General features: G+C 42.8%; 1 protein-coding gene across 1 annotated transcript in view; it reads right to left on the bottom strand.

The window, feature by feature from the left end:
- CA10 (carbonic anhydrase 10) overlaps nt 1-27,430 on the bottom strand; it is a 543,538-nt gene that overhangs the window by 87,324 nt on the left and 428,784 nt on the right. Inside the window, exon 5 of the mRNA XM_049861343.1 lies at nt 19,304-19,489. Within this exon, the coding sequence (XP_049717300.1) occupies nt 19,304-19,489 (186 nt within the window). The remainder of the gene's footprint in view (nt 1-19,303; nt 19,490-27,430) is intronic.

The raw sequence follows: 27,430 nt of genomic DNA, 5'->3' as shown, positions 1-27,430 counted from the left end.
TTGGGAACAATGTACGCAATTCTTTTTGTTTTGCTCAGAATTTTGGAAACCGGTAATGAGATAAGAGGTCAGACTTTTCTGAAGGCCCATGGATGATGGTAGAAGTGCTCCTTTTTTTTTTTTTTTGTGGAGAAGATCTTTATTTTAACTATTCAGTCCCAATATTAGACCATGTGTCCTTCCAAAAGTTTGGATTTTTTTTTTTTCAAAATATCTCACCAGTCTACTACTGGAGGAGAGAACAGATGGAGAGGGAAGGGGCTGGAGACAGACATTCCTGACACTGCTCTGTGCCAGACCCAGTGCTAAGGTTCTGTATCTTGCATTATGTCATTTTATTCAAATGAGGCTGATATTATTATTATCATTTTCTCATTTGGAAAGAGTTTAATGTGCTAAAGGGCACATACTAAGAGGCAGAGCTGGCACTGTAATCTGTGTTTGCTTGATACTAACCTCAAGGCAACTCCTTGGAGCCCACCCTGAGGTTTATGCGGAGGCAGAAAGGAAGGAGAGGGAGACAGAGAGAGAGAGAGAGGGGTTGGCAGCCAGGAGATGAGTGACAAGGTTTGATGCACCACTGATGTCTCTGTGATGAGTAAGATTGTTGTGACACTCAGTTGCAAGATGCCAGATTCTTTGAGTGAACATTATGGATCGAATACAGTTATTCTATTAATATGTGATGGTCCTTTTGTCTGGGATGCTCTCATCCAGCTGCAGCCGTGTGCATACTTCTCTTTCAAAATCTTGCTTAAGTCGGAAAGCCTTGTCCGATACTGTTTTGAGTCAGATGCATCAATAGCACTTTAGTCTGTGGGCTTTGTCAGGCTGAACAGAAGAGGACTATTTGTCTATCTTCCCACCATGACAGACATCTTTTGGGGTGTCCACGCAGCTTACAATGCCTGCCTTCTCCAGGTAGCTGCTGACTCTCTCCTCCAAAGGGAGATCTCCATAGGGGCAGATCTCCCAAGATTTGTTCATTCTGCGTGGCTCCACCCCTCACCCATAGCTGACTGGGTCACAGAAGACATTGGATGTAAGCTGTGAAAATTGAAACGCTTCTTTGGAGAATTTGGAGTTGGGCTGAAAAGCCAGCCAGCTAGTCAGTCCAGGACAGTCTCAATCAGAGGGGATATAACCTTGGGATTGGCAGGGGGCCATTTCAGCTCTCCATGTGTACAGAGAATCAGAAAAAGACAGCTTGTGGAGAGAATGAGAGGCAGTGTTTGTCCAGTGGTAGAATTCTTGCCTTCCATGTGGGAGACCTGAGTTTGATTCCCAGACAATGCACCTCACATGCAGCCATCACTGGTCTGTCAGTGGAGGCTTGCATGTTGCTATAATGCTGAACAGGTTTCAACAGGAGCGTCCAGTCTAAGACAGACAAGGAAGAGAGGCCTGGAAATCTACTTCCCAAAAATCAGCCAATGAAAACTCTATGGATCACAATGGTCCAATCCTGTTGTGCATGAAGTCACCGGGAGTCAGGGGGCAACTTGCTGACAGATAATAACAACAGCAGAGAGAATGGGAATAAAGCGGACACACAGAGATGAGGAATGGAGGAGGAGCAGTTTTCGGGTTCATGACCTTGTTTCAGTTCGTGTTTTCAGTCTCTTCCCTAGTCCAGTCGCCCCCAAGTCAAGAGGCTTGAATGAGCTTATTACTTAAGCCCCAAAGCACCTCATCCAAGATGCCCTCGGAAATGTGAGCTCCCTGAGGACAATGCTGAGTATGTTCATTTGTGCTGCCCTAGAGCGGAGTCTCTGAGTGGTACAAATGGTTAACATGCTTGGCTTCTATCCAAAAGGTTGGAGGTTCGAGTCCACCCAGAGGTACCTTGAAAGAAAGGTCTGGTGATCTACTGCCAAAAAAATCAGTGGTTGAAAACCCTATGGAGCACAGTTCTACTCTGACACACGTGGGGTCGCCATGAGTTGGAATCAACTTGATGGCGGCTGGTGGTTAGGTTAGTTAGCACAGTTCTTGAGCCTCACTCAGTCCCATGAATATTTGTCGAGTTGCACTGAATGGATACAACTTTTCTATCTAAGACATAGAGCTAACACTACCTGGTCCTCCTCCAAATTGCCATATGCTCCAAGAAATTAAATAAATTGAAGCCAAGAGCTGGTTGGTTGCATTGAAAGCTGTGCCTCGCCTCGCAGTCATTCCATCTCGTTTCCAGTTTGAGAAGCCAGGTGTGGTGAAAAGCTGAAAAGCACTCAGCAAAGAGTGAACAGCAGGAGCGAGAGACAAGTGAGACAGGGTATGAAAGGGGCTTGTTTTGTTCTGTGTGCTTTGGAATCAACTTGTTGTTTAATTAAGGGGGAAAAAAATCACCCTCCAGCTAGCAAAGAAACCCCCAAGAAAATTAAAATAATGTAAATCAAGCTAAATGAGTACTGTAGAAGCAGTGTTAGAGCTTGGTGGGGTTGAGTGCTTGGGTGCCCCGGAGGTTGTAAACGCAAAGCCTACAACTGCTTCTTGGAGCTGAAAGATTCTCCTTTTTGTTTGACAGCAAAGGCGGCTAAATGCTGACACCGATAGGGATTTACAGAGGAGCTTAAGGTGACAGGATCTTCTAGCTGTTCAGGCTCTTTAAAGACCAGACTTGAGACAAAGCCTAAGTGGATGATGGTGATAATACCTGGGGTTTCTTCCTAGGGGTGCTCAGTGGAGAGAAATCACTTCAATTGTAATTAAAATATACAAAGCAGGATGGTTCAAGGAGAACCCAGAGTTTCCGGTAAAATAACTGATTAGCCACAGGGGCATTTTACTTGGGAGGTAGCTGAAGGACTGAGCACGTTGGAATGTGTGCAAGTATGTGTGGTAGCAGCGTGGTGGTGGCTGTGGCGATGGCGGCAGTGGTCAGTTCAATATTTGAAGCATCATAACAAGAAAAGGCCACCACCCAAGTGAACAGAGCAATCTGACCTGTCCCATCAACAGACTGAATTTCCCAAGAATTTATCTTAAAAGAGCTAGGATGGTGGCTATTTCTAAAATGTATACTTAACCTTTGGGGCAACCTCTCCAATATACCATAAAGGTTTTATTACAGATCAATGATTTGGACTCTCCAGGTAGCATGGTGACCCTCAATCAATGTTTAGATATGATGATAAAATTATGCAAGAAGGCTTTTACTGTCCAAGGCCTTTTGGTGCTGGAAGGGCTCTGATGGAACTCCTCTAATCCTTTCATTTTCTGGATGAGAGAAAGGAGGTACAGAGAGGTTAAGTGGCAGCTCTAAGATTACCAACACACAGTGACCATATGATTTATTGTGCAAATTGGGGCACTTTTGAGATTGAAAGAAGGTACTATTACAATTACACCAGGGTCAACTGGTGTCAACCTGGCTTTCCCAGGCAATCTAGGACGTGCGATCACCCCATTGAAACAGCTTGAGGCTTTGCCTCAGACTCACTGGGAAAGGAGGGATGCTTTACTTGCTGAACGCTTTGTAAGAATAAGCCACCTTCTGTGGACAGGTGTCTTAGTCATCTAGTGCTGCTATAACAGAAATACCTAAGGTGGATGGCTTTAACAAAGAGAAATTTATTCTCTCACAGTCTAGTAAGCCAGAAGTCCGAATCTGGGGTGCTGGCTCCAGTGAAAGGCTTTCTCTCTTTGTTGGCTCTGGAGGAAGGTCCTTATCAACAGGCTTCCCTTGGTCTGGGAGCATCTCAGCCCAGGAACCTCTGGTCCAAAGGATGCGCTCTGCTCCCGGCACTGCTTTCATGGTGGTATGAGGTCCCCATGTCTCTCTGCTTGCTTCTCTCTTTTATATCTCAAAAGACATTGGCTTAAGACACTATCTAATCTTGGAGACCTCATCAATATAACTACCGCTAATCCATCTTATTACATCATAGTGATAGCATTTACAACACATAGGGAAATCACGCCAGATGGCAAAATGGTAGACAATCATAAAATACTGGGAATTATGACCTAGCCAATTGTCAGACATTTTTGGGGACACAATTCAATCCATGACAACAGGAAAGGGCTCCTCCCAAGGGGCCTGGTTGGGAAGGGCACTTCTTTGCATGTGCTTAAGCTCTTAAGTTTTCCCAGTTCTCAGCTGGAGTTAACAGAGACTTGGCTGACCTGTACAGGGCTTATGTGGCTATTAGGAAAAGCCAGAGTCCTGAGAACACTCTGGTAAGTGGATGGTTCCTTTTGCAAAAGAAAAAAGACCCTTTTTTTCCAGGCAGGGAGTCCTTATGTGGTACAGTTAATGGCTTAGCAGCAAACTGAAAAGTTGGGGATTTGAATTCACCTAGAGGTACCTCAAAAGAAAGGCCTGGTGATCTACTTCTGAAAAGTCAGTTATTGGAAACCCTATGAAGCACAGTTCTACTGTGACACACGTGGGGCCACCACGTGTTGGTGTTGACGCCACGGCAACTAGTACTTGTCCTCTGGGAAGCCATATTCCAGTGATCCTTGATACTGACGAGAAAGTTGCAATCAAGAAAGGGTGCCAGACCTGACTTCTTAGAGTAAAGGTGTTTGGAACCAGCTCATAATGGCTGATAAAATTTTTAGGACTTTCACCTCCTGTATGCTGCTGCAGTGCAATGGATTGCTTCTGTGTGGCCTTTTGCGTCATGGTCTTGTAACGACCACTTGGGTGTGACTGTGCAAATAGCGTAATTATGGCCTACCAAGGGGACTGGTCAGTTTTGTCATCTGGGCTTGAAATGAACCATCCCAAAGGAAGGAAGGAGAGGATCCTGCTACCACCAAGGAAGTAGAGCCAAGAGCAGAGCATGTCCTTTGGACCCGGGATCCCTGCACTGAGAAGCTCCTAGAACCACGAGACCGAGAGAGAGAAAGAAAGAGAAAGAGCTATAACACAAGATGGTAAGAAGCGGTGGCAGAGAAATGATGACAGCAGAGACCAGCAGGAAAGACTAGAGGGAGGTAGCGTAGTGGGCTTCCTGGCCCATGAAGTTAGAAAGCTGAGTGTCTTCAGGCCGAGGCTTATTGGCAGAGTGGGGTGCCTCTGGGCACTTATTGGCAGAGCTAAAAGAGCTTTATAACACTTGCCTGATCAGGGCAGAGGCTGAGGCCCAGAGAGAGGCCTGCCTGTGAGCACGGGTGGGAAGAGGCTGTCCTGTTGGAAGAACTGTATCCTGAGTGTTCCTGAACCTGAATTGTAACCTGTTACTTCCCTAATAAACCCTATAATTGTGAGTATTGTCTGTGAGTTCTCCGTGGCCATTGCAATGAATTATTGAACTCAGCAGAGTAGAGAGTGCTGTGGGAGGGACAGTTGGTGTCAGAATTGGTAAAGATGGTGGAGAGAGAAGGCAAGTCTGACCTCCGCCTCACAGGAATCAGCTTTAGGCTATTGATTGTGATTCTCCTTTCCCCTTGTAAAGTTAGAGAAGGTCAGGCTCCGCCCCCACACTATTTTTACAGATGCCATTTTGGATTCTTGTTAGATGCAGAAGGAGGATAGACATGCTGATGATAGAAATGCTGACCTGGGAAAATGGAGACCAAAGAAACATGCTGTCACTAATAAAAGCTACATTTTTTGAGTGCTCACTGCATGCCAGGCACTGGTCTGAGCAATTTACATGTATCACTTCTCTTAATCCTCATAGCAACCCTATAAGATGGAACTGCTCTCTATCCTGATTATTATAATTATGCATAACAGTACATGTACCAAAATTCATGGAACTGTATGTCAGAAAAAAAAAATTTACTATAAGATAATTGAAAAAAGGCTACATACTATTTGATTCCATTGATTGAAATTCTAGAAAAGGCAATAGTGATAGCAGAGCAGTGGACGCCAGAGGTCAGGGTTGAAAGGGATGGACTGTAGAGGAAGAGAAATTTTTGGGGTGATGGAAATGTGGATCATGGATGTGGTGTTGACTACATGACTATTTGTGAGAATGCATCAAATTGTACACTTAAAATTGCTTAATTTTATTGTATGTAACTATGTCTTAATAAAGCTAAGGGGAAACAATCCTATAGCAGGAACCCAATGCTGTCAAGTCGATTCTGACTCATAGCCACCCTATAGGACAGAGTAGAACTGCCCCATAGGGTTTCCAAGGAATGGCTGGTGGATTTGAACTGCTGACCTTTTTGGTTAGCAGCGGAGATCTTAACCACTGTGCCACCAGAGCTCCATGGGCAGTGCTATAAATCGGTTGCCATCTAGTCAATTCCGACTCATGGTGACCCCACGTATATAAGAGTAGAACTGAGCTCCACAGAGTTTTTAGTGGCTGACTTTTTGGAAGTAGATCACTAGGCCTTTATTCTGAGGTACCTCCGGGTAGACTCAAACCTCCAAACTTTTGGTTAGCAGCCAGGTGTGTTAACTGCATCACCCAGGGACTCCGGCACCACTATTCCACAACCAAAAAACCCAAACCCACTGCCGTCGAGTCCATTCCGACTCATGTTAGTCCCATCTTATTAATGAAGAAACTGAAAGCATAAGGAGTTTGATTAACTTGCCCATAGCCACAGCTGGTAAGTGATAGAGCCAGGACTAAAACCAGTGCTTCAAACCAGTTTGGTCACGGCTGACTAAGCACAACTGGAACAGACCTGAATTTTTACAATTTGGGTGATCCAGAGTGATAACTGGAATGGGAAAAATTACGGGTCAAAGCCTTGGAATGGGAGATTCGGAAGAGGTACAGTGAGCCCTTTCAGGAGCCTCACGCGTGAGACTGGATTATTGGCAGGACTGCAGAGAGCAACACACATTCAAAGGAGTATGGTCGGCTACCATCTTTGAGCAGGGCACTACTGTTTCTGACTCTGCTCAAAATTGCATGGGTAAGAGATTTGGTTGTTATGCAATGCTTACGCTGTCCTTGTTTTCTAAGTGGGAGATCAGGTTTCTAGCAGGGCTTCATCCAGCAATTTTTTATGTTCTGATTATTGTTCTGGTTCGCCCAAATTTTAAAAATTTGTGTCTGTTCCAGTTTTGTTTCCTCGGCCATGACTGAACTGGGAAGAACCAGTTTGAAGCCCTGATTAAAACACAGCAATGAATAACTCCAGCAGTTTTAACTTCTACAATTAACCTGTTCTCATGCAATGTTACAGCTCCTTACCTGGGTCAGGGGAACATATCAGCCCTCAAGAGGCAGGTGCAACAGGCAGGAACTGCTTGACCCCCATAGAGGACCTTACCAAAACAGCAGCTGCTCTAGGGTGGCCACTGGGGTCCGCACACAATTAGTCTCTCCCGAAAAAAAAGGCAGTCACAATTATTCGCTTTGAAAAACTGGTGCAGAGCCCTGATGCAGATATCTGGTGATCTCCGGATCTTCCTCCTTTTCCTGGCTGGGGGTGTGATTTAAAGCCTCCTGGCTAAGCTCATTTTGCCAAACAGCTCCTGCAGGATTCATTTTCAAGGCTGAATCTAGAAATTTCTAGCTTAGCAAATAGATCTAAAGCAAGAAAATGTATTGACCCAAGCTACCTCTGTGACTAAGTAAAGAGTACGGTTTCTCCTGTTTTGTAGAGGGAAATAGATGTGCTTATACACATACAAACTTGCAGATCTAGAATGTCTTACTTATTGTATCTTAAAGAGTTGAGAGGAAAAGTGTAATGGTGCATCTCTATGTAGCTTCTGGTTGCTGTCCACCTGAGAGGGCAGACACAATGACTCAGTATCATATTTCACATTGCTATTGTGCCACTTAGAGAAATAGGTTCTTGTCTCACTTTACAGCCAGAAAAAGTGCAGACTATCCTCAAGGCGGGTGTGGTACTGAGAGGGGCATTTCAGGGAACCTGAGATGGTAAGTGACAGAGTATCTCTATCAGGTACTTACAGGCTCAGCAAGACAGGGGAGGTGACTTGTCTAAGGTCATGCACTGCGTAACTGTAGTTAGAGACCTGGATTTCCATACCAACCATGCGACTGAAGGCAGGTTCTTTAACTTCACCCTTCTTTCCTCATGTGTAAAATAGGACTAATGAGAGCTAGCTTATTGTGAGGATTGGGTGTGATAAGGCACTTAGCACAACGCCTGGCTCATAGCATGTGCACAGTAAATGAAAGTTAATGGTAGTAGTCATATCAGTTCATTGCCACTTCAAGAGTTCTAAGGTATAGGCTGGCTGATAAGGAACTTGTACAGCACTCTGCAGCTTAAAGAGCTCTACCATAGAAGTGTTTCCTTAGCAATGCACAATTACCCTATAATATACCAAAAAACCCAAAAACCCAAACCAGTTGCTATCGAGTCGATTCCCACCAACAGTTAACAAGCTCACTGCTAACTGAAAGGTTGGTGGTTTGAGTTCACCCAGAGGCACCTCTGAAGAAAGGTCCAATGAACTCGCTTCTGAAAAACCAACCATTGAAAATCCTAGGGAGCACAGTTCTACTCTGACACACACGAAGTTGCCACAACACATACAAGACTGGCATTATAAGCTTCATCTCACAACTTAGAAAGGCTCAGGCTAAGTGACTTGCCAAATTCTGCCTTTAACAAGATCACACAGCTAATAAGTGACAGATCGGGGTTTTGAACTCAGATCTTGTGAGTCAAAATGCTGGTTTCTGTCCAGTAGCCTGAGTGTCTGACCCTTAGGCCAATGTCCTTCCCCCATAATGTGCTTCTCTGCTCCCTGGAAGCCCCGTTCCAGGCCAAGACAACCACTTCTCTTGGAGACTGCCCCTAACAACCCAATCCAATCCAATGAATAATCATGACAGCCATCCTACTGTTGCCCATTTACTGCTTAGATGGGGCTAGATTTATAGAGGCTGGCTCTGGCTGGTATTTGGGAATGGATAATTACCTTCACTTACCAGATCTTAGGCTGCTTCAGCTAAATATTTACTGCCCAGAATTCTGCCCTTTCCAACCAATTCTGAACACGAGTGTGCCACAGGCAACTAAGTGGCATAATTCATTTGGGGCGACCATAAATCTAAGGCTTCCACCAGAAACGATGCAAAAAATTAATGGAACATGAAATCAAGTAAATGGAATTGAGTACAGTAATTAGTTCATATTTTAATCCTCAGGTCTGTTTATTATCCGTCAACTGGCGAGCAATTAAGTCGGCACCATTGAGATGATTAGCTTTGTTTCAGCAAAAGTTTATCGATATGTCAGAGCAAATGAATCTGGGGGTTTTAAATGGCTTTATTGTGAATTGTATAGCAGCACATCCATGGAGCTGCTAGACATCTAATGACTTAATTTTGCAATATTATTATCAAGATGACTTATATTTAATATTAGTGAGCTGTTTTGGAGGGCAATTAGGGAGTGTGGGTGGGGGGATTAAAACCTCACAAATGCATTGCTACGTCTAGGTTTTGAATGCACTAGTATGATTGCCTTTTGATATTGAGACCAAACGAAGGATCCTGAAGGCGTTACAATTTCCACTTTAGGCTTCCAATCATTAATTTCTTCATTTCTCTTAATCAGGCAATCTTAAGGCTCTCATATAGGTGGTAATGGTGTGTAGGGTGACTTGGTGACCTCTACATCCATTTCCTAATGGGCACTTATTTTTGCTCAAGTCTGTAAAATAATCTGCCAGTGTCTCTTTGCCTTTTTGAGACCGGCCCTATAAACACTCATGTGAGGGGCACTGTTCACTAATGCAGGCACTCTGATTCTAGAGCTACACTCACTCTGTTGTTAGTTGCCCTCGAGTTGGGTCCAACTCATGGAGACCTCATGTATAACAGAAGGAAACAATACCCAGTTCTGCACCATCCTCACAATCGTTGGTACATTTGAGCCCATTGTTCCAGCTATTTTGCCAATCCATCTCATGGAAGGTTTCCCTTGTTTTCGCTGACCTTCCACTTTACCAAACATGATGTCCTTCTCTGGTGATTGGTCTTTCCTGATGTGTCCAAAGTAAGCAAGCTAAAGTCTTGCCATTCTTGCTTCTAAGGAGCATTCTGGCTGTACTTCTTCCAAGACTGATTTGTTCTTTCTTCTGGCAGTCCATGGTATATTCAATATTCCTCACTCTACTGGGGGACTAAACCAGTGACCTAAAAGGGCCTTCCGAATGCTGGGATTTGATATAACTTTAAATTTTATGTGAAAAATTTAAAATCCCAAACTAAGAGTCAGGAAACTTGGGTTCTTGTCCTCATTCTGTCACTGAATCTTGGTGATGTTGAGTAGTCTCTTGCCCTTTCTGGCATCTGATTTTTGCTTTGTGGGTTTTTTTTTTTTTTTGGTAGGTAGGTTGGAATAGATGACCTCAATAGTGCCTCCAACTCTGACACTTTAGATGGAGGTTTTCAGTAGACTAGTTCTTCCAATAGCAGGTTTACTTCCTTGTAGGCTACATCTTGAAGTGGGAGGTGTGATCTTTCATAGAACCTCTATAGACTGTAATGAACTGTTGAGAGTAACCAGAGTATTAAAGAATAGGTAATTCTCACTTTGCACCTTCTTTTCCAATTGCTTTTATTCCAGTGGCTTTGGAAATGGACAAGAAAGCACAGCTAGTTCACGGAAATGTTATGAGCAGTATCCATTCTTGTAACAGGAGTGTCATCGGTTATTAAATAATTGAAGTCCCCATTCAACAACAGTTGTAAAGCTTAACAGTGATGGTCTCCATGGAGACAGTTGGGCCTTAGGCTGAACCTTCATCAAGTCACACTTAATGCCTGTCTTTAATATTGTCTTTGTCATATAACACCTCCCTCCCTGCGTTAGCCACAACTCTGGGGGGAGATTATCAGAGTCAAGTGGAGAGGAATGGCAGCTGTCATATGCCACCCTGGTGAGACCAGGTCAGAGTCATGAAGCAGGTTAGGATAGAGCCAACAGGATGACGAGTTGACCTCAGCAGGTTGTCTTTAAACACAATGTCTTCTCTCTTAGGCTACCCCACTGTATTCATCTAAAACCAGCAATTCAGGAAGCTGCTGACTTGACTGGGATGTCCTTTCCTGCAAGCAATTATGAAAATGTCCAAAGGGAAAACAGTTCCTATCCTTGGACCAGGTTCATCATTAGCCCGCTAATGTCCTCATAATCTGCCCTACCACCATCTGGGCTCCTGACCTTTGTTTGCTTTGCCTCTTGAAGGCCAGTTTGCTCACTCTGGGTGGGACTGGCTCCCACTATCCAGAACTTTGGCTTCTAGCACTGGCAAACACAAACTCTCTGGTCTTATCCAGGGAGTACTTCCAGGGCTGAGATGAAGAATCTAAATGAGTTTTTCTAGTAGATCGGCTAATAATTGTTCAATTATTCCTCCTGGATAGCTATGGGCACCTGGGTGTCCTGAAGAACATACTTACCTTTTTTTTTGTGAATAATTTAACATAAAATCCCTAGAACCTCTGCTAATATTGGCATTAACTTTATTAGATTTGCCATTATGACTACAGAATTTAATTCATGTTATACTGGGCATAATTTAGGCACTCTGAAAGCTACCATCTTAGAAATTATCTTCATTGACTCATTCAATCTCTTTGTATAACAATATATAACCAATGCGCATTATGTGTATGGGGAGATAGTAAAAGATACAACCAACTCTGACTGCCGGGAATTAACAGTCTGTTGGGAAGACAGGCTCTTCTACTAGATTTTCGAATCCTTAAAGGTGAGCTAAACTGCTCTTCCTCTTTTCTAGTTTCCAGTGGAATCTGATGGTTTGGGCAGCCTTTATTGAAACACTCCATCTTCAATTTAAATGGGGCTATATATTTCCTGAACAGTCAATGAATGCAACTCACCTTAGAGTTCCAGGAAACAAAGCCCATTAGCTTTGCATTCCTGGAACACCAATAGTTGTTTGACTCGTTGATTCAGTGATAGAATGACTCATTCCACCAACATCAATTAAGCACTTACTGTATGTCAGGCCCAGTGCTACTGCTCAAAGATGAATAGTGCAAGATCCCCATCCTTCAGGAGTTTACCAAGATCATTTACTACTTTATTCAGCAAACATTTATTGCCTACCCTTCGTATGCCAGACAATGTATGCGGTTCTGGAGATACAGCAATGATCAAAATAAAATTCCTATCAACGAAGAACTAAAGACCCAATAGAAATGAGAATAAAAAATTACAAAATCCAGTGATGGGTAATATAATAGATCAAAGGTCAGCAAACTTTTTCCGTAGTAAGACCAGTTAGTAAACATTTTACCCTTTATGGGCCATATCCATCTCTGCTGCGTATCTTTCTTCATTTTTTTTTTTTTTTGTTAAATAACCCATTAAAATGTAAACCATTCTTAGCTCCTGAGCTAGATTTGGCCCACTGGCTATGGTTGGCTGATTTCTGTGATAGAAGAATATACAGGATTTTCTTAAAGTGGAGAGGAGACAGTACTTAACTGGGTGGGAGGAGGGAAGAGGGCTGTAAGGGAGGGAGGCTGTGGCGGATATGGGGGTGATGGGGAAAGAGAGATGGAGCTGGCATTCCAGGTACAGGGAGCAGCTTTACCATGGCACAAATGTTCTTCCATACCTATGTACCTGTTATCCTTAAACATTCCAGTTCTTGTTCCCCCCAATCTCTGATTGTGCCAATGGATCACTTCTACTAGGAGGTCGCAGCCCGGTGGCAAAGTGCTAATTAGATCGCTGGAGCACTTTGCCCGGAGCCACGAGGTGCCTGACTGGCCGGTTCTCCGTTCTGTGCTTCTCAGCACTTTTCATACCCTAGCACGCTGCAGGACATTTGGGTGGTAGTTGCTTATTCCTACAATTCGTGTTGCTTTAGTGAAACCAGTCTCCCAAGGATGCAAATAATTGATTCCTTTAAGAGGACATGGCTTGCCTTTTGTGGTTTTTTTTTTAGTCTCAGTTGTTGGCTCTGAGATAATTGTTTTCTCTATTCTGACTCAGAGCCATGAAAAAGAAAATCCTCATATTTCACATATGACTTTTATTCCCCCCTTTTAATTAAACAAATCTTATCTACATCACCATAGCAACAGCTGTGGATTTTTTCTTCCCTCAAACTTGTTTTAAGCAGGATCGGAGACTCCCAGAGGCTGGGACCTTGAGAAACTGATGTGTTTCTACCCTGCCTTCAGATGGAGCCCTGGTAGTGCAGTGGTTGAAGTGATCCACTGTTAACTGAAAGGTCGGTGGTTCGAAACCACCATCTGCTCCAAGGGATGTGGCGGTCTGCTTCTGTAGAGATTTACGGCCCTGGAAACCCTAAGAGGTTGCTATGAGCTCGAATTGACTTGATGGCAGTGGGGTTTGTATTTTTTTAGTTTTCAAAGGGAGCAACGAAGGAGTCAGGCCACGTAGCTAGCTAGCTGTTCATCTGTTGTCTCCTTCACAGCAACCTGAGAGAGCTAGTTTATAACCCCCTCCGGAAAAATCCTCACATAGAGTCTGCATTACATTGTCTGGGGAGTCCCTGGGTGGTGCAAACAGTTAACATGCTTTGCTGCTAACTGAAAGGTTGGAGGCTGGAGTCCACTCAGAGGCGTCTTGGAAGAAAGGCCTGGTGACCTATTTCCGAAAAATCAGCCATTGAGATATGGATCGCCATGAGTTGGAACGGACTCGGCAGCAACTGGTTTTATATTTTATTATAAATATGTTCCCTGGGGGCGGGAGCAGAGCCCAGCATGCAGCAGAAGCAGAGCAGCCGTGCGAAGAGTGGACACTAAATAAACACAGATTCTGGACACAGATACCGGTGAAGGGGCTGTTGCAGTTCTCAACATGTCCCTTTGGCCCTGTGAAAAAAATAACTTAAGGAAGGTTTTTATATGAATTTGGCCGACCTCCCCCAAATAAGAAAGATTCTTTTTTTCTAGCCTCACTAAAAACAAAAACAAACCAGTTGCTGTCGTTTCATCCCCAACTCAGGGCAGCCCTGTGTGTGGCAGAGTAGAACTGTGCTCCACAGGATTTTCGATGGCTGATTTTTGACATTAGATCACTGGCCTTTCTTCTGAGGCACCTCTGGGTGGGCTCAGTCCCCATCCTTTTGCTCAGCAGCTGAGTGCGTTAACCACTGGCAGCTCCCAGATGCTCCTCGGCCTCACTTCTGCAACCTAATCCACAGGCATGCATTCTTTTCAAATATTATCTTTTGCCCCGTTAATGCATTTGCTTCTTTTAATGAGTAACCTACTTTATACTGGACATTAATCTAGCCACTTAGACATGATTAGCAAGCTAAGGGTCTTACTTATTAAAGTCGGTTAATTTTCTCTTTTTAAAAAAATGGAGACATTTGAATCCCCGAATATGCTCATTTATCACCAACCCCCAACAAGGCGTCGAGGAGTTCTTCATGTAGGACATGAATAATTTTTATAAAATCGTAGTTGCTGACTGTGTCGTACATCCATGCAGCTTTATAAAACAAAGCAAATGATTACCATCAATTACAATAACCCCACTAGACAAGACTGCAATTAATCTACTGCTCTTCGGATAACAACTGCCTCACGGTGCCAAGGCGAATGCCTGGCATTAATTGACTTATCACAATCAGCAATGACAGATGGGGCAGATGGGAACGTGATTATTCACTGTCAACAAAAGAAACACAGGCTATGTTGCTAGAAGTGGTTACTTGGGTCCTCTCCAAGGATAACCAAAAACAGCGAACAAAGGTGGCTTTGAAGGTAGCACAAAATAGTTAACCTACAGGGGCAGAGATATTTATTGTAACTGAGGTTAACCCTCGGTAGAACCCAATGCGGGGAACTTTTCTGTAAGGAAATCATGGACTGTGTGGAATTTCAACATGAGAAGGTCTATTAAAGCTAATCATCCACTCGGTCATGAGGATGTGAGTCATTTTTATTAAGTCCCCAAATTCAGTTCTATGCTTAATGCCAGTGATGGGAACTCACCAGTTCCATCTCAATCTTTCCATCCATGGATATTTAGCTGAATTCTGACTTTCTGTAACTTCCACCCATTGGTTCTAGGTTTCTTCCTGCAGGCCGCAAAGAAGATGCCAAGCTTTTCTTGCTCACTTGTTAGCTGTCGAGTTGACCTCTGACTCATGAGACTCCATGCACGATGGGATGGGACCAATGTGATCCATAGGGTTTTCATTGCCTGATTTTCTGAAGTAGATTGCCAGGCTTTTCTTCCTAGTTCATTTTGGTCTGAAAGCTCCACTGAAACCTGTCCAGCATCATGGAAACATGCAAGCCTTCCCTGACAGACGGGTGGTTGCTGCACTTGAGTGCATTGGCCTGGATCAAACCCAGGTCTCCCTTATGGAAGGCGAAAATTCTACCACTGAGCCACCAATGCCTCTTTTGTTCACTATGGTTGTGTGCTGTCCAGTGGATTCTGACACATAGTGACTCTCGAGAACCCTTTAAATATTTCAAAGGCCAGCTGTCTATTCAACTGCTTTTCACATGACATTGTTTTGGTGCCTTTAACATTCTGGTTTCTTGCACCTAATCCCACACCGGTTTGTCTGCAGATCACTCATATTGATGGGCTCATAAAGAAATGTAATACAACTGATGTGGTCTATGTAGGATAAGGATGCAGTGGTTAAGAGCTTGGCTGCTAAGTCAAAGATCGGCAGTTAGAATCCACCAGCCGCTCCTCGGAAACCCTATGGGGAAGTTCTACTCTGTCTTAGAGGATGACTATGAGTTGGAATCGACTCAACGGCAATGGGTTTTTCTATGGGTACTCACACTGAGGTAACGCTCAACTCTGTCTTGGAGCAGTGGAAGCGTGTGTTATCTCTCTGCTTGGGTAGCTGCTCTCCAAGTGCCATCGCTCTTAGCACCCCAACTTTGCCATTTCCATTTGCAATTGCCTCTGGTTGCCCTTTGTAATACACTGATTAAGTTCTAATTAAGTCCTCATTGGAGTCCCTGAGTGCTGCAAAAGGTTAACATGCTCAGATGCTAACCAAAAGGTTGGAGGTTTGAGTTCACCCAGAGGTGCCTTGGAAGAAAAGCCTGGTGATCTACTATTAAAAACCCTGTGGAGCACAGTCCTACTCTGACATAGCGTGAGGTAATCATGAGTTAGAATCAACTTGGTGGCAACTTTTTTTTTTTTTTTTTTTAGTCCTCACTGTTTAGAAACTGGAATAATTCAGGCAGAGCTTGAGCTGAAATTGATATAATGGTCACTAACCAAAATCTCTTGGGGAATTTTTACAAATCCTCATACCTGAACCCTACTCCTGGATATTCTAATTCTGAATGTTTGGGGAAGAGCCAAACATAAATATTTTGAAAATGCTCCCCAGTGAATTCTGTCTTCTGTTTAAATGCTTTCTTCACTGAGAATATTTCTTAATAAATGTACCATTGAGAGGGTGCTTCACAAACCTAATGACTAGACTGTCTTGGGAACTCTTAAAATGCATATTTCCAGGGTCCTTTGGAGAGTCTGATACCTTTAGTCTGGGGGAGGTCCAGGAAATGAATACACTAAGAGATTAAATTGCTATGTTTCTCTTGAGGATTTTGGAAGGACCCATTTACTCCAAAATTGTAGTTCATATATAAGATACAAAGAACCTTATTACATACTGAAGATACAAAGAACTCTAAGGAATTCTACAAGGTAAAAGATTTTAACCTGAGAACACTGTATTTTTTCATTAACTTACTGAACAAATATTTCTACTCTGAAGCAGTGTTCTGATAGACACTGGAACACAACAGTCTAATGGGAGAGAAAAACAAATCGCAGCAAAAAAAAAAAAAAACAAGTAATTCAACAAATAAAAATAATTATTAAAATAGATTATTTAATAATTAAAAATTTAAAACAACTTGTATTTTTAAAAGAAAGAATCTACCTAATTTTGAATTTTCTCTAATTAAAACCATCAGTCCCATACAATAGATAGGCCTATAAAAGGAACGTTAACATCAGTGAGGAATGTACACCTCAGAACAATCAATCATACAGACCTAAAGAGAAGTATTTGCCCAAAAACAAAGTTCACAAGGTCGGTGGGGACAGGAAAGCTGGGCGAATGGACACGGGGAACCCAGGGAGGAAGGGGTTTGCAACCAATGTCGTGAAACACACTGTGTATAAACTGTTGAATGGGAAACTAATTTGTTCTGTAAACTTTCACCTAAATAACAATAAAATGTTTAAAAAAAAAAACCCCAAAACCCAGCAGTGCCCCAGTTACTCTCAATTTGTGAGTTTTTGCCCTGTTTTTTTTTTTTTTTTACCATATTCCTTGGTGCACTCTAGTTCAGGATATGGAACGTCCAGGACTCTCCCATTACAGCGCCTTTGGCAGACATCTCTAATCAATCCCAGCATTTTTTCCTACAGATTCAAGAGGTGGGCTCAGGTTCCTGCTCAACCAGGTCATCTCTGCAGCCATTACTAATAGATCAGAGGTGATATGCTAGATAGATGAAATTGATGTGCAGCTTCCCCAACACACAGTCCCCTGATGTGCCTCAGTGCCTAGGCTCATGCTGTCCCTGAGCCTGAAATGCCGTGCCCGCTTTCCTGATAGATCTTTGTTATCTGTCAATTGTTGAGTATTTCTGGATCCATACATCTGGAATCCCACTTAATTTTCAAACAATCTTGAGAGGTATTGAATAAAGACTTGGAGAAACAAAGTCACCTTCCCAAGCTCACATAGCATATAGCAAAGCAGAAGTTACAAAGTCAGGCCCCTTGACTCCAGAGGAGCCCTGGTGGTACAGTGGTTAAGATCTATGACTGCTAACCAAGAGGTCAGTGGTTCAAATCTACCAGCCACTCCTTGGGAACCCTATGGGACAGTTCTACTCTGTCCTATAAGGTCACTATGAGTCGGAATCGACTCTATGGCAATGAATGGGTTTGGTTTTGGTTTTGGTTTGACTCCAAAGCCGATGCTCTTAAAATTGTTCTCCATGGCCTCTGGTCATAGTCCAGTTCAAAGGGGACCTCCTCTGTGAAGCTTTTTCTGACTCTTTCAAGTAAAATTTGTCACTACCTTCTTTGAGCTTGTCAGAGCCTTCATGTATCACCATTGCAACATGATATTATACTTTAATTATCTGAATATACCACTCTTTGAGCTCCTCTTGAGAGGAGCTCTGTTTTTTTTTTTTTTCCTTCCTTTTTTTAAACCTCTGTATCCCAGGTAACTAGGACCGTGCCTAGGTTAAGTTCTCAGTCAATGCATTTTGAACACATTAAAATATGGCCACTGAACTCATTAAGGTTGTAGACCTAATATGTGGCCTTGACCCATTAAAAACAGTGCAAGGTTTAAAAATGATTTTGATTAAAAAAAAAAAAAAAAAAAGACCAAGTTGGTAATGAGATCATATTTCTGTAATTCCAAGGCCTTCCTGACAGCAGTTATTGTAACCTAGTTGCAGGGTATTTAGCATATAAGGGGCCCTGGCCCCTAGCTGATAACCACCCTCGAGTGTAACAGAGCTAAAATGGGTCAAATTAATTATACCTCTCTCGTCAAGCATCATACCACAGATGACATCTGTCTAAACAGTAGTGCTCGCCCTATAATTGAAACTGTGGTCGAGCCCACAACTGTAGCCTGAGCTCCGTCTGGGTTGATGGTGGCACATAGTGACACTTATCATTAATGGAGGCATACAACGACATTTCCGTTCTGCAGAAACCCAGGCAGACTATTTAGCTGCCTGACATTCATTTTACAGCATGTTATAGTTCTGTGCAAATAAGACTCATTCTACCAGAAGGGAGAATTATGGAATCTATGCTATTACTACACAGGAGCCCTGGTGGCACTCAACCACTTGGCTGCTAACCATAAGTTTGGTGGTTCGAATCCACCAAGTACTCTGCAGGAGAAAAATGTGGCCGTCTGCTTCCATAAAGATTACAGCCTTGGAAACCCTATGGGGGCAGTTCTACTCTGTCCTATAGGGTCGCTATGAGTAGGAATCAACTTGACGGCAACAGGTTTTTTTTTTTTTAAATTTTGTTTATGCTATTATTTGTGACATATGGGAGACTGGTTTCCTAGATGGGTGTAAGTGAAGATGTATATAAAAAGGTGTGGGTTTGAGGCTGAAACAGTGCCCTGGAGAGTTCTCATAGAGTTGCAGCACCAATGTCTCAGAAGGAAATATCCACCACCCTAGAAAATACTGGAAGCTCACTAAAGACTTCCATGTCAACCTGCAAGGGACAGGTGAAGAAAGGAATCATAGATCTTCTCATTTCACAGAGTCAAAAGAAATCTTTCCATCTGTTATCCCACCTTGGATATAAATTGGCACCAAATTTTAGTAGTTAGCACTTAGTACATCTCAGTTCTTAATACTTCCAACAACCCACTTACCTCCCCAGAGAAGGCCTGTCCATTGAGGAGATGCTCAGAACCTTGGCTGTCCTCACTCCCAAAGTGTAGCCGAATCTCCTCCAGCCGATGGCTATATGTCATGGGCCCTCCTGATATGTTGACTAAGTGCTCCTTGTCCAGGCGGAGTGACACGTGTCTTCCAGTGTTGTACATGGTCCCACTGACCTGCAAGGAAATGGGCAACAGGTCAAGCAAGGCTTGCTTCCTTCTACTTCTCACCAAACCCAGCTTGGTGCTTAGACCAATGCTATTTGCTTCCTATTGGATGTAGAGATACTAGGCTAAATCCACATGTGACATAGGGATTAGCAGGCTCCCCAGAGGGTGAGGCATAAACCACATTAGAATTTAGGAATTTTAGGTAGGAATCCAAAGGAGTCTTTTCTTAAACTGTAACTAATATTTTATACATTATACTTTATAAACATTAACTTGTCCCTTAATAAATTTTTAGAATGTAGAGATGCTACAAAAGGTCAGTTTTTCAGGTGTGAGAAATTGGAGAAAGCATTCAGCAAGGATGATTTGCTAAGAAGGCCAAAAGAGAAACAAGGAAGCCAAAATGGGGGAATAAGAGCAAACCCTAGTGGGGGAATAAGAGCAAACCCTAGTCGGGGAACAAAGGCCTAGGTCTGAATCCTCGAGTGTTCACTCCAGTGCGTCTTTGTAGAACCCTCTCCCACCCTGAAACCACACATTGCACAATGTGAGAACTCTTCCTCACAGCTTGTGGCTGCATTGTGGCCAAGCTTCCCATTTCAGATTCCCAGGCTTACTCCTCATTCCTGATTTCCATCTTGCTGCAGACCTTCCAAGCTAACCTTATTGCTTTGCTCTCCTTTCATACTCTTCCCTCTTTGGACTTGATGTTCAACTTCATTTTCCTGACTGTGACCTTAGCACCTCCCAACAATTGATCCTAAGACTCTGGATTCTACCTGTGGCTCTATGGCTTACTCTCCTGGGTTGACTTAGTGCTGGGAGCAGAATCTGGAGCTTACGGTAGACTCTGAATAGACCTTGATGGAATGCTTCTGGGCTACTGATACTGAGCTACTTGGATTTTCTTTCTGCTTATCCTGACTCCTTTGGGCCCAGCCTCCTACTCGAAGGAATTCCTTAAGGGATTCACATAACTTCTGATACCTTCATTAGACAAAATTTTCATATATTTGCTCTGCGGAATTAGCCTTCACCTGTAGATACATGGAATAGTCAAAAATGTTCATTCTCTTCTTTCCCTTTCTTTTGGCTTGTTGAACTGGTGACTCGCTGACATTGAAGGATGCTCACTGATCCTTCGCAGTCCCCAGAGCCCATTGAAATATAATGTTGTTGCCAAAAGTCCCAATGAAGAACTTTAACTGGTTTCTTCACTGTCATGATTCCCTTTTCTCTCATTTCAGATCTTAAAGCTCTAGATGTGGGAAGCATCAAGATAATCTTCAAAGACATGAAGCAAACAGAAAATCAGGGGAATCGGGAATAAATAATGTGCCGTCTAGTTCTTCCACTCCACTTCCAGACGCCTCTGCATACATTGCTCTATCTTCATTCATTCATTTAGTCAGTTATTCAGCAAATGTTTACTGTACCTGATAGTATGCTAGGTGCTAGGGACAGGGTGGTGAGTAAAGCCAAGTGTGGTCCCTGCCCTCATGGAGCTCACACTCTCCCCCGTGAAGGGCCCACAGTGGGGGCAGGAGGTTATGGGGAATCCACCTGAAGTTCCACCATTTGCCTCTGTGCTCTTACAATTAGATGCAACACCCCCTTACCCCCACACTTTCCCTAGACACTGAAATAACATTAATTTGTATTAATAATAATAAAAAAAAGCTATGTAGTCAGGGTATGGTTTGTTGCACTTTAATTTTAAAATAAAGGCATGACAACGTTATGTATGATATCTAACAATACATCTGCACTGTAGTAATTAACATTGCCGCAGTGTCATTTTACCTGTAATGCTAATTGCTGTGTTTCCAATGAGCTACTCTGGTGCACAGCATGTTAAAGAAGTTGTATTACCCAGACCAGGAAACAGAGCTGAATGGAGAAGTTGAAACTGCAGGGGCTATCCAGGTTGCCTCTGGTTGCCCCACAGTTCTCCTTTTGCTTTATTTTAATTCACTGCACAATGAGGCAAGAGGTGTGTGTGATGCCCATTTTACAAATGAAGGAAGTTTGTGAGTTGGTGAAGGTTCAGTGACTTTGTCCAGGATCCACAGCTGGCAGGTACCAAACTCAGGTCTTCTGATTTCAAGTCCAGTGGTCTTGATGGGATCGAGTGCAAGGATCTCAGCTCAGATGAAAAATATGTCGGGCATCTTTGTTTCTTTCTGGGCTGTGGATGCACATTTTAGGCGACAACAGAGGCAGCAGGGTTCTTTTTCAGGAAAACAGAGGACTGGAAATGGACACTAAGCTGCTGAAGTTCATCCTCCCAGGAGGAGACCTGGAGAAAGCTTGAAGGTCAGGAAGTCCCTTGGCTTCCTCACCTGCAGACATTTATACTGGTTAGGGGCTGGATGGAGCTATGTGTACTGAGGGAAATGGATAACAGCTGCTTTACAGATATGCCTGTCAAGGCTGTATGTTAATCAGTATTATCTTGATAACTGGAAACAATCTAAAAGAAATATATCTTTTGGATGGCAAAAAGTTACCCGCAGTTTCTTTATTTTGTAAAATTGGATGTCCTTCAATAGCAAATACACTGCTTTGCAGCAGCTCACATTTTGCCAGGGCCTCTTATTAATGGATGGAGTCCCTGGGTGGTGTAAATGGTTAACACACTCGGCTGCTAACTACAGGGTTGGAGTCCACCCAGAGGCCACTCAGAGTCCACCCAGAGGTGCCTTGAAAAAAAGGTCTGGCGATCTACTTCCAGAAAATCAGCCACTGAAAACTCCAAGGAGCACAACTGTACTCTGACACACATGTGGTTGCCATGAGTCAGGGTCAACTTGATGGCAACTGGTTTTCTTAGTAATGGACTCACCTTCTCTTTCATTCTGGTGACCCTACTGTATTAAAGGGAAATAAATTCGGTCAGTGCATTTTTCAGGAAAGGAGAATTTTCATTCTTTGAAAGTCAGTAGCAATTCTGTTCACAACAGCTGGCATCTTGGTTTGAACACTTGCTCCGCATCAGATGCGATGCCAAGTTCTGAACCTGAGCTTCCTCTGTGAATCCTCGCAGCAAACCCAACCCCAAGTGCAGTGTGGTACTTAGATCCATGCCACTTTCTTCATCTTGGCTGGGAAGATATTAGGCTAAATCCACATGTGGAGAGGAAGTGGTGGCCTCCCACAAGGTTCTCTCTCCTACCTGGCTGCTATGGTACTTTCTTGCTTTGAGGCAAACAGCCCATCGGTGGGAGAGCTGGACTTGGACAGAGGTATCTCCGGCTCTAAAGCTTGTGCTTTTAATCAGTGGAAATTACTAGATTGCAAGGTGATTATCTAGCAATGTGATATAACAGTGTTTTCTTCAAGAGTAGTTTGGAGTCAAGGGTGTTTACGTTTGCTTGTCTTCAAATCTCTTTTGCTTTCTTTACTACATATTGTATAAATGGCTCTTAACCAGAGATCTGTGCTGATACTACTCGTAGCAGGTTGACACACACACACACACACACACACACACACGCCTAGTCCTCACTTATCAACTATCTTGTTATCTGACATTTTGAATTTGCAGCAATAGTAAAAAATGTACTCTTCAACTATTTTGCGCATCAGTGATGTACATCTGACAGTAACAAACACTGAGGTGCAAGGCAGTGATGGTTAAGATCATGTATCAACTTGACTGGGCCATGATTCTCAGTGGTTTGGCAGTTATGTAATGATGTAATTTGGCAGTTATGTAATAATGTAGTCATCTTCCATTTTGTGATCTGTTTGGTCATCCTCCATTTTTGCATAATGCAGATTTTCATGTAACGACCTGATCTTTGAAACCTAGTCACGTCGATAAGTGAGGAGTGGGTGTATACAGGTAGCCCTCAGCTTATGATGTATTGGGGTTACAACGAACTGCAGTTACGACCATCCTTTTTGGTACATCTTATTGTTAGTAATACATACTATATACATTGTTGCACCAAGTAATTTGCTGATGTTGTTATTCTCATGCCAACCCCTAAAGACAAATAAAGTTTGGATTTATAAAAATGCTGATAATAAAAGGCAATAATAATGAAAACTAAAAAAAATAAAATGATGTATTTGACCTATATCAGAACCAAGTTACGATGGAGGTGATGGATATATATATATTGACCACCCATCTGTCTGTCATACTATGGAGGCTCATGTGTTGCTGTGATGCTGAAAGCTATGCTACCAGTATTTCAATACCAGCAGGTTACCCCATGACGGACAGGTTTTAGCAGAGCTTCCAGACTAAGACAGACTAGGAACAAAGACCCGGTGATCTACTTCTGAAAATTAGCCACAAAAACACCATGGATCACAAAAGAATATTGCCTAATATAGTGCTGGAAGATGAGCTCCCTAGGTCAGATGGCACTCAAAATATGACTGGGAGAGAGCTACCTCCTCAAATAGAGTCGACCTTAATGATGTGGGAACCCTGGTGGTGTAGTGGTTAAGAGCCTGGCTGCTAACCAAAAGGTTGGCAGTTCGAATCCACGAGCTGCTCCTTGGAAACCCTATGGGGCAGTTCTACTCTGTCCTATTGGGTCACTAAGAGTTGGAATCGACTAGGCCTTGTACTTGGCAAGGGGTTTGGCTTTGGTTTTAATGACACGGTTGGAGTTAAAGCTTTGGGACCTTCATTTGCTGATGTGGCACAACTCAAAATGAGAAGTAACAGCAGCAAACACCCATTAGTAATTAGACATGGAATGTATGAAGTAAAGTAGAGGGCCAGAGAATACATGGAAGACCCTCAATGAGATGGATTGATAAGCATACCAACAATCATAAAGATGGTGCAGAACCAGGCAACATTTTGTTCTGTTAGATATAAGGTTGCCATGAGTCAGATCCAAACGATGGCAAGTAACAACAAAAATACTGTCGTTGCTGTTAGGTGCTGGCAAGTCAGCTCTGACTCGTAGTGACTCTATGCATAATTGAATGAAACACTGCCCAGTCCTGCACCATCCTCACAATCGTTGCTATGTTTGAACCCATTGTTGCCGCCAATGTGTCAATCCATCTTTTCATGGGTTTTCTTCTTTTTCACTGACTCCCTACTTTACCAAGCATGATGTCCTTCTCCAGGGATTGGTCCCTCCTGGTAACATGTCCAAAGTAAGTCTTTGCTTCTACAGAGAATTCTGGCTGTACTTCCTCCAAGACAGATTTGTTCATTCTTCTGGCAATCGTGGTATAATCAATATTCTTCACCAACACCACAATTCAAATGTGTCAATTCTTCTTGGAATTTCCTTTATCATTGTCCAGCTTTCATAGGCATGTGAGGCAATTGAAAATACAATGGCTTGGGTCAGGCACACCTTAGTCATGAAAGTGACATGTTTGTTTTGTGGCACTTTAAAGAGGTCTTTTGCAGCAGATTTGCCCAATGCAATACATTGTTTGATTCCTTGACTGCTGCTTCCATGGGCATTGATTATTGATCCAAGTAAAATGAAATCCTTGACAGCTTCAATTTTTTTGACATTTATTATGTTGTTTATTGGTCCAGTTGTAAGGAATTTCATTTTCTTTATGTTGAGGTGTAATCCAGACTAAAGGCTGTGGTCCTTGATCTTCATCAGTGCTTCAAGTCCTCTTCACTTTTGGTAAGCAAGGTTGTGCCATCTGCATATCGCAGGTTGTTAATGAATCTTCTTCCGATCCTGATGTCATGTTCTTCTTCATATAGTCCAGCTTCCCAGATTACGTGCTCAGCATCCAGACTGAATAAGTAGGGTGAAAGGATACAACCCTGATACACACCTTTTCCGATTTTAAACAAAAATATATAAATTATATCTCTTAAATCATCTAATTTAAAAAGTCAGCTGTACTAAAAAATGTACCCTCAGTCTATGGTAGAAGAGCCAGTTGGAAGTAATGCAAAAGACTGAATTACAGAACAATTCCAAAGAAACGATTTGACTTTTCGTTTCAAAAGCTATGCGCAGAACAAGGTAAATTCATTATTGAGTTTGGACAGGACCTCAGAGACTATTCTGGTATAAGCCCCTCATAGTTTGGGGGTCTTAGATGTCATCTAACTTCATATTTCAAGATGAAAAAAACAAAAAACAAAAACAAAAAAAACAGGTGGTATATAATTTTTAAAAGACCGAGTTCATGAAATCAACATCTTGAAGATCTTTTGGTTTAATGGAGATAGAATATGCTGGGCTGATGTTTATTGCAGAAAGTTAAGCTCAAGTAAACTTTCTCCTTAGAAATTCTGAAAGATTCAATAAGTAGTTACTTGCTTGGTGTGATACAAAGCTTATGTAAGGTTTCTCTTATATTTTCTCTCAAGGAAGTCTAACCCAAATCTCCTCTAATATACTCAGAAATAATTCCCCACAGTTTAGAAGGAAATCTAACACCACAAATGTAGAACTGCCCCATAGAGTTTCCAAGGAGTGCCTGGCGGATTCGAACTGCCAACCTTTTAGTTAGCAGCTGCACCATTTAACCACTATGCCACCAGGGTTTCCACAAATGTAGTAGCTGAGGGGAAATACAACTCCATTTGTGTATCACGAAGAGATGGCTGTCTGGCTTGCGCCAGAGCTACGAGAATTCTCAATGTGATGGTTAGGACAGCGAAGGTGGAGGGCTTCCTCAAACTTCGAGGAAGAACTATGTGTCATATACCATGCCATCTTTTAGATTAGAAAACTAAGTACAGACAAAGGACTCTAACCAGATGTACAAAGGAAGCAAGTGAGGAGACTAGAACTCAAAAAGCAATCTTTACCACCCAAATCACATGGTTTTCCAACTATCAGAGAGCAACTTCAAGGCTACCATAGGGAAACCACACTCTGATTCTTAGTGACCCTGTAAATTTCAGAAATTTAATAATGGCCTTTTTATTAATTATCTTCTGTATGGAGTTGGCACATGTGCCCTGTTCACTTGTAACATAGGAGTGCCAGCATTCTTGCCTTTAGTCTATGGCCTTATTCAGTAGATTGTCTTTTGCTATAACTTGAGTAAACACCCTGGGCTGATGGATGTAACCATAACTTCCACAACAGCAGCAGAGGCTCTGGTGCAGTCTAGGCTTTGTACTTGGCATTTTCACAAACATTATTTTATTCAATCCTTACATTGCCCATGTGAGGAAGGCATTCTTTTTTTTTTTTTTTAAAAATTGTACTTTAGATGCAGGCTTACAGAACAAATTAGTTTCTCATTTAACAATTAATACACATATTTTTTTGTGACATTGATTGCCAACCCCAAGATGTGTCAACACTCTCCCCCTCCCGACCTTGGGTTCCCTGTTACCAGCTTTCCTGTTCCCTCCTGCCTTCTTGTCCTTCCCCTGAGCTAGGTGTGCCCATTTAGTTTTGTTTTGTTTTATGGGCCTGTCTAATCTTTGGCTGAAGGGTGAACTTCAGGAGTGACTTCGGTACTGAGTTATAAGGTGTCTGGGGCCATACTTTCAGGGTTTCTCCAGTCTCTGTCAGACCAGTAAGTCTGGTCTTTTTTTTTGAGTTAGAATTTTGTTCTACATTTTTCTCCAGTTCTGTCTGGGAGCCTCTATTGTGATCCCTGCCAGAGCAGTTGGTGGTGGTAGCCATGCACCATCTAATTGTGCTGGACTTAGTCTGGTAGAGGCTGTGGTCGTTGTGGTCGATTAGTCTTCAGACAAATCTTTCCCTTGTGTCTTTGGTTTTCTTCATTCCCCTTGCTCCAGACGGGGTGGGGCCAGTGGAGTATGTGAGATGGCCGCTCACAAGCTTTTAAGACCCCAAACACTACTCGCCAAAGTAGGATGTAAAACATTTTCTTTATAAACTATGGTATGCCAATTGAGCTAGATGTCCCCCAAGACCATGGTCCACAGCCCTCAGCCCAGTAATCTGGTCCCTCAAGGAGTCTGGCTGTGTCTCTGAAGTGAGGAAGGTATTCTTATCCATATTTTAC

This window comes from Elephas maximus, chromosome 19 (assembly GCF_024166365.1).
Source record: "Elephas maximus indicus isolate mEleMax1 chromosome 19, mEleMax1 primary haplotype, whole genome shotgun sequence".
NCBI lineage: Eukaryota > Metazoa > Chordata > Mammalia > Proboscidea > Elephantidae > Elephas > Elephas maximus.
This window is presented reverse-complemented; position numbering and strand designations above follow the sequence as displayed.